General features: G+C 35.5%; 1 protein-coding gene across 4 annotated transcripts in view; it reads left to right on the top strand.

Annotated features, from left to right (window-relative positions):
* LNPK (lunapark, ER junction formation factor) overlaps nt 1-21,519 on the top strand; it is a 50,439-nt gene that overhangs the window by 8,912 nt on the left and 20,008 nt on the right. For all 4 annotated transcript variants that reach the window (XR_002467481.3, XM_021552524.2, XM_021552521.2 and 1 more), the window contains exons 5-9: nt 913-971; nt 4,162-4,202; nt 9,480-9,560; nt 9,647-9,698; nt 16,669-16,887. Coding sequence is in view for 3 of the 4 variants with exons in the window: in XM_021552524.2 (XP_021408199.1) it covers nt 913-971; nt 4,162-4,202; nt 9,480-9,560; nt 9,647-9,698; nt 16,669-16,887 (452 nt within the window). In the remaining variant the exon portion in view is untranslated. The remainder of the gene's footprint in view (nt 1-912; nt 972-4,161; nt 4,203-9,479; nt 9,561-9,646; nt 9,699-16,668; nt 16,888-21,519) is intronic.

Raw genomic sequence — 21,519 nt, 5'->3', positions numbered from 1 at the left:
TATAAATACAGAAGATGTTCTTAATAATTAAGGCATTATGAAAGCTCTTAAAGCCTTTTGCCTGCTTTCTTATGCATGCTTTTAGTCAGATGACCTTTCTAGCCTTTAAGATTGTTTTTTTTCTTAAATGAAATATTGCTAATTTAGGGTCTATTATTTAATTAACATTAGGAGGGTTTTGTATACTTGGAATAGCTTGGTGTATGAAGTTTGCCACTTGGCTTAGACTGAATAACTTGCCAGGAAAAGTGTCAGCTTAATATGTAGAAGCAATACCAAGCTTTAAAACAAATGAAGTCCTGATGATTGCAGAGAGACCTGTCAATTGTAAAATGGTCATAGATCAGTTTAACTTCATCTTGACATAAACTGCTCCAGCTAAGTTAGCTGAAACCCTACAGAAACTGAGTAGACTTAGGGCTTTCTAAAACCACTAGGACTCAGGTCAGTTAATTCTGCTTGGGAGAACATTTGTACAATAGCTCTTATCTCATGGTTTTCATTGGTATTAGAATTCTTCCCACAAATCTCTTGGCCTTAATTTTGGGCCTCAACTGCTAAGTTTCTTTTCTTCGGGTAAAATGTATTCTAAATCTATCAAATAAGAAGTGATGACTAAGTAATTTTCAGCTGAACATTTTTTAGTAAGTGATATTGCTGCTGCTGCCTTAGTATTTTTGCCTTAAGTAACAGTTAATTTCAATGGAGAAGATGCTTTTATTTAGAGCAATATTGATGTCTTATTGACAAGATGCTAATTGAATCTTTAGTTTTTTATATGAATAGTGTTTGAAGGTTTCTGTCCTTTGTATTTGGAAAATAAAATTTCATCTGCTAAATGTTTGCTAAATGACTTCAGCAATGGTTACTGTAATGTTTTTAACTAATAAAATTCTTCTTTTTGTTCTAAAGAATCTGGTGTATAAGAACAATGCTCATTTTTTTCTTTTCCAAACGGACAGAAAGAAATAGTAAGTACTTTTTCCTTATGTTATTTTTTTTTGACTATGTGGCTAGTTGAGAATAATGTTTACTCTAATAATGTAAATGCTTTTGATCATTTGGCTTCCAGGAAGACAAGAGAAGCCTTCTAGTTAATATTGAAGTGGGTAGTATTAGCTCAACTTTGTTCTGCCACATAGTTCATGAAGGAACAGGAAGGATCTTCTTAATCTTTCACTTCACTTATAAAATTGTGCTATCTCCTGTCTTTGCATGTGTCAAAAGTGTAATGGAATAAAATATGGTGTAGAAGTAGGAGGAAGAAGAAAGGAAATATGAACAGTAGTAGTAGTTCCCATGATATTTGTGTCTCACAAGTATTCTAGCAGTCATCTGTTAGCCTTATACAAAAAGGAAGAGATTTATAGCAGATGTGTCTAATTTATTTGTCAGGATGTCTTTTCTCTCCCAAGTTCTCCAAAGCATACTTACGTTATCCTGAGTGGGAAAGGTATAAGTGGGTGTTTTTCTGCTTTTTTGAGAGCTAAGGAAAATTGGAAGTCATGTAACAAAACCAAAAGTAATGGAGGTTTTAAAATATATATAAAAAGTTGTTAAATTTTGCATTAGGATGAATCTGCATGCTATTTAAAAACAGCATCTGTGGCACTTGTCTGCAGTATTTAGAATTCATTTGAGACTTTCCTTGAAAGCAGTCCAGCCTGTAACAATATCTCATGGTGATGTGAGCAATAATACAGGAAAACTTCAGTGTTGCACTGTGTTTTATGACTTGCAGAGCAGCATGATGTATTTAATTTGTGACAGCTTACAAGTTAAACATCACTTTTAGAATTTTTCTTAAACTGAATGTTTGCATTTGATATGCAAGCACAGAACATACATTTTTATGTAGAAATAAAATTGTCCATATATTATGTGGTGCTGTGTGATTCATTTCTGAGGTGAAATGAACGATTTGCATTTCATGGGCTGAATAAGAAAAAAAAGTATGTTTTTCTAGTTTGCTTAAATGTCTTTATTGCTGTTTTGAGCATACAGGCAAGTCTAGTGCTTTTGTTGAACTTGTGTTTAAAGGGTTTAGTAGATGATAGAACATGACAAAAGGGATTATTTCTGTGTGGTCCCAGAGACTGGATAAAAATGAAGTGTTTTACCTCAGAGATAAAAGTCCTATATTTGAAAAAGAAAAATTAGATGTAGGATTGAAGCAGTAAAGCAGAAGAAAGTGTAGCTGAGAGAGCAAAGTGTCAACCAAGTTGCTCAAAGCCAAATTTTTATTCTGGGATAAGTTAGTATAACATCCTGAGACACTGGAGGAGGTTATTTAATACAGTAAAGCTCTGTGCTGGATAATTGGTATACACAAGATTTGGGAATGATGCTCTGAGTGAAGAAAATTAGTAGCTAGACTTCAGGGAAGGTGATGCAGAGATTATGGAATTTCAGTTTTTAGGACTGGTCAGGTAAACAACTGTTAAAGATATAGGCTGATCTGTCCCAAAGCTGGAGAAAATAAATGAGGTATATTGCAGGTATTGACTTCCCTAGTATGAATTCCTTTTTTTCTGTAGGTTTAATTAAGAGGAGATATGTTGGTTTCTTGAGAGTACTTTGCAGTAATTGCCATTTGGCCATGTTTAAAGGGCAGGTGTTTCTTGAGGTTCTTGTTGAGTACAGGAGGTGAAGTGATCAGAAACACCCACACTTGAAACTGATTGCATTGCTTTGTGGAAGGCTATTCTTGAAGATGTTCTAGGCATTTCTGTACCAAAAGCACTTGCAGTTTCTTGAGAAAGCGTTAATAGCTGTCTGTGTTCTGTTTATTTGGGCTTATGATACCACACTGTATTGCAATGCATTTTAAGCTGTTAATCTGTGTGAGGCAATGTGTGAGACTGTGTTCTAATATAAATGTAACATTTGGTGAAAGGAGGTATCTTAGTAATTTGAAGGTGCACACTTTGTAGAATTGTCCATCCCAGGATTAAATATTGTCTTTTTCCATGTCCTATTAACAAATGTGGGTGATTGTAGTTACTCTTTTATTGCCCAAATAATAACCTTTCCAATATGTGCGTGCCAGTTGTAGTATTTTGCACATTTAATAAAGAGGTGTATTTGATCAAGATGGATTTCTGCATTCTGGAAAAATTCAAGTAATTATTTGTTCCCTTAATTTAAAGTAACAGTTTTCTTGAAGTAACTTTGAATGATATGGAATACGTATTTGTAAATAGTAAAAATAAAGGGTGTTTGGTTGGTTTTGTCTTGTAGTTCTATAAAGTTCTAAATCTGAAAATTCTTTAAATCTGAAAAATGGGTAAGATTAGGTGTGTTTTTACAGGAAGTAAGCTGCCCATGTTCAGTAGAACTGAGAAAGGGTAAAAAGTTGTAGTTTATTTTTAAAATCTGTTGCTGTGAAAAAAGGTAGTAGAAAGCTAGTTTGGTGAGAGAGTATCTTCTGCGTTAGGTGATGGTTTATTGCAGTGAATTTTCCAAGAGTGTCAGGCTCCAAACATTGACTTTCAGGAGAATCCCACATGCATTTGGCATTTCTTCTCTCTCTTCCTCTTAGACAGGTTAGGTGTTGTGCCTACCTGTTGTACAAGTCTCTTAACATTTTGTAGTAAAGTGACCTTCTGGTAGCTGTTTTTACAAAACTGGGGGCTTTGTTGTAGACCAAGAGTATACAAAGGGTGAAACAGATTGAGCTTTGAAGCTTGGAATCAACCTGGCATTTGAAACTAGTATGTGTTAAGAGGTTTATGTGAAATACTGAAGCCAGTAAATCTGGTACTCAGATATATTAATGCTTAGACCTCAAGCTTTTTTTTAATATTTTGAGTCACGAGATTAAATGTGTTTGGTCCATTGTTGTACCAGTTTTAATGTAGGTCAAAGCAGGGCACTGGCTAGAATTGGTTTGCTTAATGAGGAAATGGTACATAACATTTTTTAATAGTTATAACTGTGAAGTGATAACAGTGGGTCATAATTTATAAGCAGGTTCAGCATTTTAAGTGATTTATTTTCACATAAATCTCTAGTTATTTTATACGAAGTTTACTGATGTTTAGAGTTGGTAGTGGTCAATGCATAATTTTTCCTGATTTCAGAAGGTAATGTCAATGTTTAGATTGTGCTGAAATATCTTAATTTATATTTGAAAACTAATAGATAATGTCTTTCTTTTAGATGATGCTCTGGAAGATTTGAAATCCCAAAAGAAAAAAATAGTAAGTAAAACTTCAAGAAAAAATGCTTGTTATTGTTCACTAAAACTGGTGTATGCCAGATATTTGTAAACAAACTTGATCAACAGTTAATCTCACTAAGAAAAAATTAGGATGGACAAGGTTCCAAGTCTTGGATAACCTGCCCTCTTGCGAAGTTTGTAACACTGTAAGCTGTTTCCTCTCTGTTTGCACTCCATAAGGAAGCTTGTTGAGAGAAGAAGCTGTTTTCTTACATGATTGGCTTCACCTGCCTTGTAAGGCAAGACTTTAAAACTGCCACAACCCAAAGACTCTCTGCCCCCCCGACCCTACCCTGCCAAAGCAACTCCTTCTCCTTCCAGAAATTCCAAAAATTCAATTATGAGTCTTTGTTATTAATGAGTTTCCCAAAGTGTCCACTTCATACCTTCTGGATTTTGCCATGGTAGCTGAAATAATAAAAAACCCAGAACAAAGGTATCAAAAATGAGATGACTCAGAGTCTGGTATTATGTCATGATCTATGTTTTATCACTTTTAAAATGTATATGTAAAAAAGGTAACCTGTAACTTAATTATGTCATTGTCCTTTGGTAAAGAGGATTTGCTAATATTTAAATAGATGTGTCGTTTGCTTGTAATGGTGATACAAAGGGGTTTGAGTGGCTTACATTTTCTAGGAAGGAAAAACATAAGCATGACAACTATGTTAAGCTTATTTTATGAAAACTGCTTAACTGAAATCACTCAATGTTTCAAATTAACATAGTCATTTGGTAGCCTTAAAGGAAAAGCTCTTTAAACAGAAAAAGCACAGTGGAGAACAAAAGAGTTTTTGGAATCTTAACTGTAAAGTCTTCATTGTAGTTTTCTGTAATAATGAATTTTTTTTTTTTTTTGTAGAAAGACTAGTAATACTGAATTTTTGAGTGTGAGAAGCAATTAGGACAAAAGGCATTGAATAAAAGATTAATCAGGAAAAACATAAATGTGTATTTTTCAAAACATCAAAACAACATACTGTAGAAGAAACAGGATGAAACAATGCACAATACAAAAATGGGACAACTGCATAAATACTTCATAGACAATACTGAAATTATAGTGTTACTATGGAGAATTTAAGTCTGGGAGTATAAATTGCCATGAGTATATAAGCAAGTCAAGCTTTAGTCATTAAAGACAAACTTCTAAATAGGATTAGTGAATCTGAGTTCTGGGAAGTCCAATAATGTGTAAGTCAGCTATTTTTCAGAGTCAGTGATTATCACATGGTCTTGTGGGTGTCTTGCTCCTAGCAAGGAACCAGAAACACAGGACTTACTGCAACCTCTTGAATCAGTGCAGTGTTGGTATTTTTCACTCGGGAGGTTCATCATAATTTAAGATATTCAGTTAAGCATTAAAATTAGATAATTATACATAAAACAGAATATGTTGAAATGAGCTGAAAGGGGATGCAGGTAATAAGACAGAATATAATTAGTGTTTTAGATAAAAACACTGAATCAATTGCATTCTGTAAAATTTAATTTTGGTAATTCTCAGATTTGATTTTGTTTTGTTTGATTAACTTTCTTAGGAGTGCGTTTGGCTAATTTTTAGTAAAACAAAATTCAAGTGAAATAATGGGGAGAGAGGATTTTTTCCTCTTGAATTCTGATTTGCTGCTGAGTTTGCAAATAGGATTAGTTACTAAGAAATTTACATTGTCCTCAAAGTATTTAGGATAAGTAAATTGTTTTTCCTGTTTATTTGTAATGCAGATTGTTGTCTAGGCACTAAGCCTGCTGCAACATCTGTGCTTTTTCACTTTGTTGCAGCTCAGCTACTTAATTGCTGGCTAGATCTTCTATTGAAGACAATTGTCCTCTTGAAAAACCTTACAGTACTTGTGTTTTACAGTCCTGTGGCCCACCTTTTCCCTGCAGACATTGCTTGTGTGCTGAAGGGACATAAGGTGGTTACAGGGCTTACCTGTAAATGGTGTAAGCTCCTCATCTGCTATAATGCCCTGGTGGGTTTGCAGTGACTGCTTAATAGAAATTAATTTCTGTTTGACTTGTCTTCTGGCTTTGGTGACTTAGTCAAAGTCACGTGGGTAAAATACTTGACAAATACAGATAATTCATCTGGAAATTACCATTAGTATTGTCTATCCTGTACTTTGACTCAAAGTTTGTGTAATATTTCTCACAGAATTGACTGTGCTGTTTTTTTCCTAGTGAATACTTTAAAGCTTGTTCAGTTATTAAGGGGGGGTAGGGACTAACTTAAATAGCTGTAATTAAGACACTACTTCAAGATACAACTTTGTTTCCCTTCTTGATCATAAGGAGGGATACTGTGGTTGTGTTTGTGACTGTTTAGCTGTGACTTTGGCCTCAGAGTTTCTCAGTTAATGAGGATGAACATGGGTAGATGAGCAAGTTCAGAGGGTTAAGCATATTAAAGCAAGAGTACAGGACATGTATTAAGCTGGTACAGCTGGGAATTAGTGGAGAATTTACCTGGAACAGCAGTCTTAAAGATGGGCTAATTCTTAGCCTGAGGACAAAGTTGTAAAGCTAGTATAGTGATTATTATGCTAATTTTAGAATTAAACTTTGCTGAAGCTTGCTCAGGTACTCTGAATACTAGGCTAAGTGTAATATTAGACTTCGACAGATTGCCAAGCCGGTTCAGGTAAGAGTTTAGAAATTGCATCTGTTAATCTAGGAAAAAATACCAAAGTATTCTGATTTCAAGGCTGTCTTGGAGTTACATTAGTAAGCATATGAGTTCTGTTACTTGAAATAATTACTCTCTAATCAACTTTGTCTTCAGCCTTCTAGGTGTAGACAACTATTGATATTTTGATAACTTGAGTATGTGATAAAAGCTCTGCTAGGAGTTGGTTCTTGTATAAGCCCAGTTTTGTCTAATTGGTAAATGCTAGAGTACTGAAAATACGCAACTGGAAACTCAAAATACAGTTTAAAATCTTATTTACTGACAAAGGCTCAGTTTGGTGGTTTTAATGTTGGCGTGGATCTGTTCAAAGTATACTTCATTACTGTGACTTAAATAATGCATTTCCAATTTTAATGAAACTTTTGCTACGTGTACTGGTATATTTTAAATGGACTGAAATGAGTTTTGTGGCTTTGTGTGAACATAAAGAAGGACGTCCTCAAATTTGGGTTTGACATACCAAGTAATTCTCAGTTTATGAACTCATGTAGTAGTATGATGAATAATGAATGGTTTGCACCATGCCAGTATTTAAGTCTTTGGTTGCTAACTTACCTTTACAAGAAGCCTAAAATACATTACTTATACTGTTCAATTTAGGCAGCTGATGTCATTCCCACAGGAATTCTGTTTGCCTGTTGGGAAGGAGTTTATCCATACAATTGTTCACAGGAAGAGAAAGTGGTACCATGCTTCTTTATTAAGATCTGAATTATGTTTCAAAATAATGTAACTGTTGTTGCAAAACTTATGTATCCACAAATAGTTACTATGCTATCTAATACTGCTGTGGCAAAAAGTGCTTTAGATAAAGAAAGTGTCAAGTGATGGTGGAGCATTCTGTTTTTTTTCTCCCCTAAAGGTCACTTTGCCCTGCAGAAAGTTATTACTCATTTTTCTTTTTGGCTGTACAGACAATAGTATGCATTTAATGTTCATTGATGTGAAGTGAATTGGGTTTTTTAAATTTTGATTTGGCAGACAAATATTAGCACTGACTGTTAATGCTTCCCCAATTTGCAGCTTCACCTCATTAGCCTTACCCCTTTGTATAAAAGTCTGTCTTACAGTTTTTACTTTTATAAGCAATAAATACTTTATTTTTCCTATTAGGTCATTAATTCTGCTCTTATTGCACTGTGTGGCATTTATTTTACAAAGTTAGTGGGTTAACTCCAAAGTGATGCTGAAATACAAGTATAGGAAATAGATTTTTACTTCCTTCTTCACTCCCTTTTGTTTCAACAGTCCTTAATTAACAGCCTGGATAGTATTCCTTGCCTCAAACTTCAAGAAATGTGTGGAGGAGTGAGTGTTAAATGAATAAACAGTATTTCATTTAAATGGAGTGAATTTTTATTTAGCTTCTGAGGTCTGTTTGTAATCCTGAGGTCTGTCTAAATGCAAAACTCCTGCACAGTGTATGCAGAATAGCTGAAACTTTATTTTCTCACCAGCTAAATAATGGCATAAAATTCATGTTAACCTGCACCATTTGTTATTTTAGCAGTGATAAATGAGTTTGAGATAATTTAATTTTTTGACCACCGACCTTTTCAGTTTTGCAGTTTATGCCAACAGCAAACTTCAGAACAAGCAAAGTCCCCACATTTAGCTGAACATGGCCATTAGTCAGCATATCTAGGAAGAACGGTCTGCTTAAGATACTGCAAAATGTAATATAATTTGTATACATATTAGGTATTTGTCATAACTTCAGCTATCTCAGTTTTAAAGTTAAGCTGCTTCTGATGTTGGCTGTTAACCACTGAAATGATACTTTACTAGTGATTACCTTTTTTAATTAAGCCCGTGTATTAGTTATAAAGCCACTTGAGTGCATTGTAAATAAAATGTTGTAATAATGAAATCCTTTAATTACACTCCCTAAATATGCATAGTTCTCAGTAAATTTTTTTATTTAAATTCTTAACATGTTCCTTTTTCTGAGAAGCAGTAAAGATGTGGATCCAGCCTTTAAAGTCATTTGAGCAAATTCCATGGCTGTTCTCTAGTTAGTGAGTTTTCACAGCATTTACAGCAAGCTAATTGCTTCTGCTAATAAATAATCTAAAATCGATGCTGACAGCAGTTAATTGGCACAGGGACTTTATTCTGTAAAGCACTTGGCTAACGACCTTCCTTAAATTAATAGCATTAAGTGCTATGAGGAAATAAATCTAAGGAATTGCCTGTCATTTGCTTGTCATGTCTAATAACTTCCAATAATGATGGCTGATAGATTTTTGCACATTCCATTATTGAAGTTGGTGCTTGTAATTATTCTCCTCATTATATGTAAACAATTAGCAATATTTGGTGTTTCCTTGCAATAAAGCTGTTAAGTACAAGTAGTTCATTAGAGTTTGGAAACTATTTTTGAAAGCAAAATTTATTTTCGATTGAATGCAGCAAATCTTTAGGTATCTGAAAAAGGTACTGGTGGTTCATGGATGAGCTTTGGCTTTTGGTAACATTGATAAGATGCTTGTAAATGGGAGGCTGTAGTGGGGGGAAATATTTTAAAAAATTATCTATTGATGTGTGGAATCTTTCTGTTTCCAGCTTGAGGAAGTAATGGAAAAGGAAACGTACAAGACTGCTAAACTAATCCTTGAAAGGTTTGATCCGGAATCAAGTGCAAAGGTGAGTCTTGTTATTGATACTGGTGTAATATGAAAGGTACTATGGAGCTGAGCATTCAGATAATGTTATATATAATTAATTGGCAGGAGACTGAACTACCATCTGGTGGAACATCTGCAACCCCAAGACCTGGACAAGGTAATAGCCCTGTAAAACGGGTGCTCTTTAGCATAGATACTCATCTTTCACAGCAATTTCTGGTCTAGAAGTCTGTCTATGATAAAATTTGTAGATCAATTGACCTTTATTTAGGGTTAATAGACTGTTCATTAGGCTATGCCCATTACTGTTCTGTATTTTTCAGGCAGGGGATCTATTACTAAAGCCTGATTTTCTAGACAGCAGGATATTTAATACTGCTTGATGTTAAAGCTGAGAGAAAATGAACTTGTGACATACTTGCAACTTTTCTAGAATACTAAGGTGTTTTCAAATCTTGTGCAATATTCATTGACTTAGCTTTTCAGTTGTGTTTCTATTTATGGCTAGTTAGACCTTTCCTAATGCAGTACTTAAGCTACTTCTATTAGGTGCCTAGAGAGGAATGAGAAGCTGGTGCATAATTCAGCTACTTTTTAGTTGCAAAGAATGGACAGTTCTTTACTGGTTTACATTGTTCCATTTAATGGTGCCTTTGAATAAAATAAAAACTTGCATGTGTTTCAAGGAAGCCTTGTTTCTAGATTGACCACACGAGTTTCAAAACTCAGAAGATCTCACACATAGTAGAATGCCAACATTAAAAATGTTGTATTTATGCAAATATTTATGCAGACAGTCAACAGTTAATTTTTGTTAAGGTTGAGTGTAATATGCTGTAGTTAAACTGAAATGCTTGTAGGAACGTAGTATAAAGGCTGCCTGGTACTCTGATACTGAGGATTGTACTCGCACTTTAAGACCAGTCTTTGTCATTAACTTGTTCTTATAACCTGAAAGGGCTGATGCTCAAAAACAACTGCAGAATCTGATATGCAGGGTTTTTCATAAAATACAGATTGCTTTAGAATTTAGTATTAGAATTGTCAACTTTGTATTTAACTCTTGTGGGTAACCAAATGTCTATTTTTCCTATTTTTTGCTCTTGGAGTACTCCTTTTGTTCAGTGCAGAGCACCTGGATTTACTAGCAAAGATGTTTATAAGCTGCATCATCAAATCTTCTTGCTTAGCTTCAAATCGCCATGAAAATATTTTAAAACTGTCCTTACTAGTTGACATTGACAGTCAATAGTTGAGTGCAGTACCTCAGTAGTACCTCCTCTGTTGTCCTAGACACAACAGCTTTTTTTCAAGCTTGCTCCTTACCTGTCTTTCCCATACTCCATTTCTACAGCATTCATAGTTTTGTTCAGAATGAAGGGCCATTCTGACACCCTGTTATTTTCTCTGCCTTAATATACAGCTCGTGGGTGGTTGCCAAGAATTTTCTGCTATACCCGTAATGTGTAGGTAGTGTCTTTGGCTCTTTTTAAACTCTGTATAAAATTCATCCTTCTTGAGCTGTGCTAGAAATTACTCCAGTAGCAGGGTGACAGATCTGTTTGCAGAATGCAAGTAACATTGACCAGGGGATGAAACTGCCTGGAAATGTGTGTTTCTATATAGAAATCTGCAGAGAATTATCTATAAATTAGACAGTGATAAGTTTTTAGTCATTCTGGCTTTATGAAGAGAGAACAGCACTAGTTTTGAAACTCCTTAGGGGGTACATGACTGATCTCTTCCCCTCTACCCAGGTTGTGTAAGGAGCAGTGATGAGAAGTGAGTCGGTTAGTGTCTATTAATTAGTCTTGTGTTTGTTTGGGTTCCCAAAGCGTAGTGCCCCTGCTTTTGATCCAGTCAGACAAAAGCAGATCAGTTGGATCCCACATATGCTGTGTTGTGTTGATTGTGTCTTGACTGTTGTAAGGGCTGGGAGGGAGAGGTTCTGAGAGAGTTAGAATTATTTCTGAGAGACAGTCACTGTAGGCTGTGGTCTACGTTAATAAGTGTGGTATGAATAGATATGTGAAACAGTTGTTGCTGAGGAGTTTACCCATGCTATCTGTGCTTTGAAGTTTTTATTTAGAGCTAGCTGTAAATTGGTCTCATGGCTTGGTGGAAGGAATCTTTTAGTGCAGTTTCATTTGCAAAGAATGCTTTCTGAGACTGTCATGGTGTGAACCAATAACCTCTAAGTGGGGATGCCACTGAGAAAATATGCAATTGTCTTTCAAACATTCAACTTTTTGAGGTGCATGGGCATTCTTGCTTGATCCTGAATAAAAGTGTAGTTTAGCTTTGGAAAGAATTTTGGCAAATAAATGTTGTAAATTGTCATGGCTTATGGTTGGATTTTATGATCTTAAGGGTCTTTTCCATCCTAAATGATTCTATGAGTCAATGTAACTTTGCTCATATACAGCACAATTTAGGTTTTTTTTCCGATCTGTCTTCTAACACATTGAATTTGGAATTGGTGCAGCTTTTTGCCCTGTGTAAGTGGTTAGTCAGACTATTCTATTTTGGAGGTGTGTTATAGTTCAAGAGAGACAAGCTATGCTTGCCTTTGACTTGTGAAATTATGGAGACTTAATTTCCAAATACTTACTAAATAATACTTGTTATATGCAGTAATTTTTTCAATTCTTAGCTATCAAAAAACCTACTAGGTTATTGCTGTTTACACTAAATATCTGCCCAAAATTAATATCAGCTTCTGTTCTGTGCAGTATATAACTTACTGTAACTAGATGACACCTTTATGTGGTTGTGGTATAATTTGGTGCATGTAGTATGTGATAGAATTAGAGTGGTTTAGAATAATAAAATAGCTTTTAGCAAGTTAACATTAAAGCTTCCCTGACCTTCTCTTTACTCACTTTGGACGTAAGCTAGCCAAGCAACAGAACTCATTTTCTTGAGCTCTGTAACTGAGTCTTTTTGAAAAGGTGATAAACAATAACCAATATATATAATCAAGTTGGACAATGTTGTGTATGAGGCAGTTAGTTAGTTTGTATGATTTTTCCTTACTGGTTGAGATGAGCGTTTGCACATCATACTAATTGGTACAAAGGTTTAATCAGTATTGCGTAATAGTTGGTTCTTGGAAAAACAACTGGTAGCAGCCCAATTTTCCTGTGTGTTTAGCTCTTCTCACAATTTTTGTGATTTTGACATGTACTGCTGAAATAAATAATGGTAGTTTTAACAGATCATTTAGATCGATCTTGTATTTTGCATAAAAAACATCACAAAATCCAGAAGGAAAGGAATTTGAAAATTTAAGTGCAATTTTATATGTTCAGAAATGTTTTTTAGGGGGTATAGTTAATGAATATATACTTTAGTACTTTGGCCATGGAGGAAAAATAGTGTAAGAATATATTTGCAGTGAAATATTTATCAGCAATATCCTGTTGTTGGTACCTGCTCTTTCAATTTTGCAAATATGACTGTTAGCAGGGCTGTATTGTAAATGAGATCACACTGTGACCTGAACAAAAAAGTAATGCAATAAAAGATGGTTGCAGGCTGTGGGATGGATATAGGCATGAAGAGGAAGGAAGAAAATGCTTGGTTGGTCTTGGGTGCTAAAGCCAACAAGTTACATAAACTGTATATTGACCTGTAATATAGCTCTATGAAAATAAGGTATTATTCTTTGCAAAAATCAAGGTGTTTTGAGTGAGGAAAAAAATAAAATAGTTATGCTTGTAAACATGAAACATGTCACTGCTTCACCACTGCAGTAGTGTAATAGTCTTTAAGAGCTCATACTGAATCATCAGTTGAGTAGATAGCTCTTAAGTAATGTGTCTGCTTATGTCTGAAGTGTCCAATGCTGGTAACTGCAGAATTTGAACTGCAGTGTGTTTGGAGAATAAAAGTTCCATTTTTAAGCTATTTTTCTGTTTTCGTGCCATTGACTTTTGGATACACAAATATCATTACTGAAGAAAATCCTTGGAAAACGTAAAAACTTCATTAAAACTACATTAGCAGTAGCTGTAACTTGTGTTAGTGTTGAGGTCAATGGACATGTTCCTTTGGCTAAGTTGTGCAACTTGGAATTATGGAAATCTGGAACTTTGCAAAAGGCAAATTTTTAACATGTTGCATCTTGAGGTAGTTTGAGAAGTATATAGATCATATTCAGTTACTTCAGAAGAATATTAGGGCTGTTATTGTGGAAGGACAGAGCAGGAATTAGGGGAGTTCATGGGTAAAGGGCCTCTATGTGATACTAAAATGATGAGACAGGGCTGCACTCTCCATGTCCATGACAATACATTTATGGATCTTGGGGATTGTATCAGGAATGAAAGCCTCAGAAATTCATATTTGTGTGTTGTCACTGAATAACATCTGCAGCCACCCTATGAAAGGAGGTACTGGAATGGATGGGCTGGTTGTGCCAAGGAGAGCATTTCTCACTTTCTCATAATGCAGATTCTGGTGACTTCTCTTACTTGGGGAGCAGCAGTATGTTGGCAAGTTCTCTTAAGTATGAATCACAGAATAGAGTGCAAGTCAAGTGAACTTCTAAGTGAAGGGGGGGGAAAAGGCATTGTAAATAACCCACTATTTTGTGGAAACTAGCAATGAGTCTTGCATTCTTAACTCTGTAATGAAACTGAAACTACTGAAGCATATCTCTCTAATACTTACTGTAAAGTACTGGTTCAGCATCTTTATAGGAACAGAAATATGGGGAAAGAGTCATTAAAGTGGCAGTATCTTTGTAATTGAAAGTCGTTTAAAGAAGACTTGCCAAAAATGACCCTTCAGAAGGAATGGGCAAGAGGGGCAGAGCTCTTGCAGGTGGCTTGGAAATTGCTTATAAATAGTGTATTATGGGCTCAGAATAAATGTGAATATAGCCATGACCTATTGAGACAGACTCAGTGCTCTTAAACAATTAAAATTAATATGCTTAAACCACATGATCTAGAAAGACAGCCTTCAAAATGTAAAAGTAACATCCATATGTAGTACAGTAATGGTCTTGGGCATTTTTTATATACAACAATAATAAAGAGGGTTTTGTAATGAAAAAATAATGGATTAAGATATCTTTACAGATGTTTAAAATGATCTTGGAACAGGTGGAATTAGGCTTTATATTTATCACTCTTTTTTTTGTGCATATGTGGACCTGAGAAGACTTGAGAAATTGCCTACCTTTTAGCTTAATTTTTGAAACTAACATAGGACTGGAAACTATAACACAAACTTAACTGTAAATCATAGGTTTTAATCAGTATTTTGTATTTGGAGATGGGCCATGCCTGTTGGTCAGATGGCACAGAGAATGCAGTCATCCTAGTGCAGTAAAACTTGAAAGGTTACTGCTTATGTCTCTCACAAAAAAATCTTGAAGACATGTGAATGGGGAGGTTTATCATAGATGAATTCTTACTTCAGATAAAACTCTCAACACAGGAGCAGTTTTCAAACGAGAAGCAAGTCACCAAGGAAATGCTGATGCAATCTCTGCAACTACCTCACCAATTAATCCTGGTTTCCAGATTCTGAACAGCTGAAATAGTGAGGGGGCAAACATACTTGTTAAAATCAAATTAAAATACAGAACTTTCAGACTCATTGATGTAATTTGGACGATGAAGTTGTGTGAAGTAATGCAGCCATGCACATGATGTGGCAGGGGAAAACTAGTGATTTATTCTGCTTTGTAGGAAACTTAACTAGATGTATTTTTATTAAGACTGTAGTTTTTAAACTTGTAGTTTTTAAAGCAGTGATTCCAAAGAATTTTTAATTCTTTCTACTCTTGTGTATTAATCCTATTTATATGTAGAGATAAGTAGGCAAGACCATAACCTATGTATGTAGCAATTTTCATGGCACTAGATTGGCTGTATTCCCACAGAACTGTTACATTTGACCTGGTGCTTCAGTGATAGCAGCTCTTTCTCAGCTGGTGCCAGCTGAAGTAGCATGCTCACCTCCTCCATCCACAGCAGGAGCTTAGCATTTTAGTGTTGTACTTTAGGGGACAGGGATTGTTCCTTCACACTCAGCACACCCATTTTCCAGGGCTGGTTGCCAGTGGTCCTGTAAACTGCCTGCTAAGCATTAAACTCTTCCAGCTTGACACAAGGTCAGCAGATAAAATCTCTCTAATCTTGAAACTTGTGGAAGTGATTTTAAAGTCCAAATGTAGTGTTAAATTCCATTTGTTGTGAAGGAAGACATGCAAGGTGGCTCAAAGTGACATGGTATTATAAACTAACTCTGTAGGGTATTACAGCTTTAGGTGTGTACTGGGGTGTCCCTGTAGAGACTAACCTGCTACTTGTTAATCATGTAAATATCTGCAGACCTAAAGCAATGGTTACATTTCTGTTTGATTTGTTGCAATAGTATGTGAATGTCAGGCTTGCATGACTGTCACAACATTCAAACCGTGGTAGATTACTCTCGTGATATTTGGCTTCATGTAAGAATAACTGAGGAAATATTTTTCATAACTGTGATTTAATAGTAACTGATAGTGGTGTGAGAAGAGGTGAAAGTGGGCATGTGTTCTGGCAGAGCCCATTCTTGCTTTGTGAGAATCCATGCAGGTGGTTTGACGATGGGGATACTGAAACAAGCAAGTGAAACTATCACCTGAATGAAACATTTCCTTTTCTTCTGGTTTTAGAATAGTTTCATTTATCCAATCTGATTTTGTTTTTTTCCTAACTTTGGGCACCTAACCTGGACATAGTGGATACTGAATGGTTTTGGTCCCATGGAAAGCTAAATACTTGGAAGCATTTTTAAACCATGGAGTAAAAAGTGGTCAATTCTATACATTGTTGTTCGATTCTAGATGTTTGTGTGTCCAGTGTTCTGCCTTAGCAGATACTATGATTCTGCTCTCTAATTTCCTTCTAGAAGAATTTTGCCCAAAGTATTTAACAGTTATGACAATTGAAATACAGTATTCTATCTGGTATTTACTTCTATGACATGCTCAGATGATGTTTAGTTTTAGACCTTCCTGGTTTTGTTTGATTCTGTAATTTGCTAATTGGTGTAACAATATTAACACACTTTCAGTAATATCTTGCTCATGCTAAATATTAAATTCAGTATGTACATATTCTTGTTAGAAATTCGTCAGAGGACTGCAGCTCAAAGAAATGCTTCTACACCCCCACCTGTGACTCCTAAACAAGGCTCTCCGAAGCTCCCTCTTCCAGCAGCTCCTAATCTGCAGAGAGACAGCCCAGCTCCGAGCGGGCTCCCGGAGAGAACTGCTGCGCCATCCTTGCCGTCCAATGTTTTACCAAGGCGCCCTGGATCCCCTGCTACTTCAGTGCCTGGAATGGGTAAACACAGCACTTAATGTTATTTACAGTTTATATTGTTTTCTCTGGTTACCAATAAAAGAGGCCATTTTCAGACAGTATGGAAATGGCATTTCATTTGGAAATAGCAGAGCAGTTATCTGATTAAGCAGGAGTTCCATATTCAATTAGCCATAACTCTTTACAGCTGGCACCTTTTGATGCTGAAACCTATTGCATGAGCTCATTTAACTGTTATGGCTTCTTTGTTTAAATGGCAATAAAACTTTGCAGTATTCTGTAGTCAACAATATAGCATACCTTTTTATGTTCTTAGTTTAGAAGAGCTCTTTGCTTGTATAAATCAGGTGCAGAGGAGAACACTTTCAGAATACATTCATGCTTCTCACTAAACCCTGCACATATTTTTTTAACATAGATCTTGACATTTAAATTTTTACTCTAGAAGGTATAGTCATGCAGCCTATACTCACAGATTAAAGTGTGGAATACCAAATACAGCAGAGAAGTTGTCTGTGTTGTAGCTGAATACTATAATGGAATTGTTGTTTTGCTACAAGAGTCCAGAGACTAGCAACGGGTTGAAATCTGGTATGAATGAGTAGTTCTTAAAATTTGGTTTCATATTCTGAAAGTGTTTTTCCCTTGATTTCTTATTTGGTGTTTAGATGGGATGGACTTTTAATAAATAGAATATGAACTAAATTGCATTGGAAAGATTGCAAAATTTGAGCATTTTGGGTGGGCAGCACCGTTCTCATGTTCCTTGTGGGTGGTAAAGCTGTGTGTGGGTTTGTGCCGGTCCTTTTATTCTTTGTGGGATGTTTGACAAGTTGGATCACAAGGCAAGAAAGGAGATGAAATGCTGTCTTGAATATAGAAGGGGCACAACTTGCCAAGGATCTCATGAGCACCACTTTAATGTGGAGTAGTTCTTTGCTCTATGTGCAGGGATCAAGAATATTTTTATCTGCCCTGTGTTTCTGATTTTTACTTGAAGCTGCTTGAGTTTTACCAACTGTATGTCCTTCTTTACTGACTTCCATGATACAATCAAAAAGTAGAGCTGTAGATTATATATTGATGCCTGCTCTCTAAGCTCTTGGGGAAACCTAATGTTAAAATGCCTTTTCCTGTTGTTTAGTGTAGTGGAATAAACTTGTCATGGAAAATGGTGATATCCCTTCTCTTTAGATTCCATTAAGCCTTATTTGATGTTAGTAGTGCTTTACTTGTGTTATGAAACTGCTAAATTTGTTTTTATCCCTGAAGTGAACTGTAAAGACAAGTTATTAGTAAGTCTTGATTATCTCAAAGTACCAGAAATTAGCTCCTTGCACCAGGAAATTGGTCATTTGGTTGCAAACCACATTTCCTGATATCTGATTACCAAAAACTCCATACTAGGTTTAAAATTTCATGCTTCTTTTTAAGGAAGCTGACTGTGGAATAAAGTATTAGCTGTATAATAGCTTTATTTTTAGGGGAAGATTCAGGCACGTTAAATAAGCTGGATGAAATTCAGCCTTTACTGCATAAATGTTTTAGAGGAAGGAGGAAAATAAAGTAACTGACTTGTTTGAAAGGACAGTTGCCAAGCTTGTGATATAAAATTTTTAATGTAGTTTTTGTGATAATGCCTTACAGGCACTTTTCCCTTCACTAAATAACTGGAATTTTGACCTAACACATTACTTTGCCATAGAAAACAATGGGAGCCACTGCAATTGTCAGTTAATATGGAAACCCTCTTTTTTCTTGAATTTTCCCTAACTTTCCAGGCATATAAAAATCTCAGTCATGTAGCTGTAGTGAAAAGTTCAGAAACTCAGTATCTGTAAGAATAATATGGCATCTAAGTTTATGCATGGCCTGCAACAAATATGAATAGCCTTAATTATCTTTATTTTACAGAAGATTAATAATTCATTTTTGTGGTACTATATTTCGTAGGGGAGAATCAATTTAACGTGTATCACCACAGAGCTTCCATATGTTTGAAAATTAATAATCAGCAGGTAGTTGAGAGTTTGCCAAGCTTTGCAAAAATGACCAGTCTTTCTACAATGATTGCTTTTGATGTTTATATTAATTACTGGTGTCCATAACAGCATGAGAACTAAGATGGTTGGTTTGAGTTATTAGTAGGCAGGTAATTGAAGTTGTTGTTGGAATATATTCTGATGCTTCATTCTAGGTAACTTTATTCAATTTTTACTTTGTTTATTGACTTTTAGAAACTTCTTATATTGGTGATTTACAAGTCATATGAAAACTTGGTCTTCTGAATAAAGGTCTAAGTAAACATTTGAGTGTAAACCAGGTATTCAAAAAATTATTCTAGGGATTTAATTTTATTGCAGAATGTATCAGTGCCTTTTTCTGATGGAAGTATTGGATCTTTCAGGTTTCTGTAAAACTCAGGAAATTAATTTTGCCTGGCCTCTGCTTTGGACAGCAATAGCAGAATACAGTTTATATTGCACCGAGTTTGTTCTCTCTTGCTGCTGCAATGGTTTTCTTGATCTAGGTTCCTACTTGTGGACAGAATACAGGGATAACTTGGAAATCCATTCACTGATTCTTATCTCCTGAATTAATTTCTCTTGTTTGTGAAAATAAGATCTATTTTAAAAAACATGTGTATTGAGTATGGAATTTTTTTATACTTAATTGATGGATTGTAAATTGCAGTGTTTTCTGAATGAGTTTTCTTGTGCTGCTAGAAATTAAGACAGTCTGTTTAGGTCAAATATCCAATATTGACAAGATGTGTCTTGAAAGATGTGCTGTTAGAATTAGTACAGCCTTAATGTCAAGATTAGTCTTGTTCTATGTGTAGCACTACAAGAGGGCATTGCTGAAAATATTTGATTCCTACAATATGTGGCATTGAGCATGAGGTTTACCACAAAGTATTACAATCTGCCCTTAGTTACCTTTTGCTTTGTTTCTTCTGTTTGTGAAGATTTAAAGGTAGGAAGCTTGAAATGATAATTTGCTGGCAGTTACTTTTAGTGCTATACTTAAACATGAAGCCCATTTTGGAACAGGTTATTGAATAGCAAGACTTGCTGTGTTGTCTTTACCCTGGTCTGGAGCTGAAGATTTACAAGGGGTAGCTGAGATACTTGATTCATTCAGCCTGAAGAAGAGGAGAGACTTCACTGTGGTCTTCAGCATCCTCATGAGGGGAAGCAGGGGGGCAGGCACTGATCTCTTCACTCTGGTGGCCCAAAGAAATGGCACAAAGCTGAGTTGGGGAGGTTTAGGTTGGTTATCAGGGAAAGGTTTTTCACCCAGAGCACTGGCATGGGCTCCCCATGGAAGTGGTCACACCACCAAGCCTGACATGAGTTTGAGAAGCATTTGGCCTGGGCTCTCGGGTACATGGTGTGATTTTTGGGCCAGGAGCTGGACTCAGGGATTCAGATGGGTCCCTTCCAACTCAGCATATTTTGTGAATACTCTGCTTAGGAGGTGCATGTTACATGCAAAACATGTCTATGTTTATCAAGGTGCTAGAAGCTATGACTGTGCATGTCCTCATGCTAAGTTGCTATAAGAAAACTAAATCTAAACAATCCTGAAAAGCTTGAAGGCTGCTTTTTTAAACACAATATCTTTCAATTAAATGTCCTTCTGAATTAATTCAACATACTAACAAACTATACTCTATTAGTTGTCCTTTGGATTAAAAAAAAATCCTATTTTGCATTTTTAGACAATGTGTCTAATCTGTTTTACTTTTGTATATTGAGACAGTTATTTTAGTTTGTGTTACCCTTTAGCTTCCTTTTATTTATTGGTCATTATGGGGGATTCTGTGAAACATGCATCAAGAAGAATGCTGGAAACATACAGCAATTTGAAAAGAGAATTGTTGGCTTACTTCTGTAGTCACTAAAGGCTTTCTTTTAAGCCATGCTGTTTCTGTATCTGTTTTTACTGTATGGAGTGAGAATAGTTACAAGCCAGAACTCTTCTCAGAAAAAAACATTGCTCTCTTTTTGCACTTTCAGTATTTCATTTCCATGAATTGCATATACTTAGTTCATACAGGACTTCAGGTTGCCATGTGCTCATGTCACTATGAAATCTGCTAATACTCACTGATTTTTTTTTTGTCTAACCATCTTAGCTATATTGAGCCTGCATAGGAATTTTGCATTTTTAAAAGTAATTTTGTCAATGGTTTAAACCAAGTCTTATTTGTAAGGTGTCACAATTTTGTCTTGGAGTGACTTGAAACTGAACTGTTTTGTCCCAGCTGGAGAGTTCTGAAAGACTGGTTCATTGTCTTACTCAAACATTGTCTAGTTAGTTTTGTGGACTTTAAATGTAATTCATAAAGGTATTATGGGAATAGGTTTTAAGTGTCCCCATCTCTTCCCCAATTAAATGTTCCCCTTTCTTCCTGCATTATCTTACACTCAGGACTGTTTGTTGGAAGTACTGTAACATAATACTTCTGGTGCTTAAATGTAAAATGTTTCCTCTCCACGCTTAGTTACTCAAATGGTCTCGTTGGAATGAATCAAACTGGAGTTTCTTATGTTAGCCCTAGTGTATTCTGTTTTAAGGCTGCAAGAGAAAGTAGACATAAGAACTCAAAGCAATATAAATGGAAACTGGCAGTTTGCAGTAGTCTTG

This window comes from Lonchura striata, chromosome 8 (genome assembly GCF_046129695.1).
Source record: "Lonchura striata isolate bLonStr1 chromosome 8, bLonStr1.mat, whole genome shotgun sequence".
In the NCBI taxonomy this organism is placed as follows: Eukaryota; Metazoa; Chordata; class Aves; order Passeriformes; family Estrildidae; genus Lonchura; species Lonchura striata.
The sequence above is the reverse complement of the archived record's forward strand: the minus strand, read 5'-3'. Positions and strand labels throughout refer to the sequence as shown.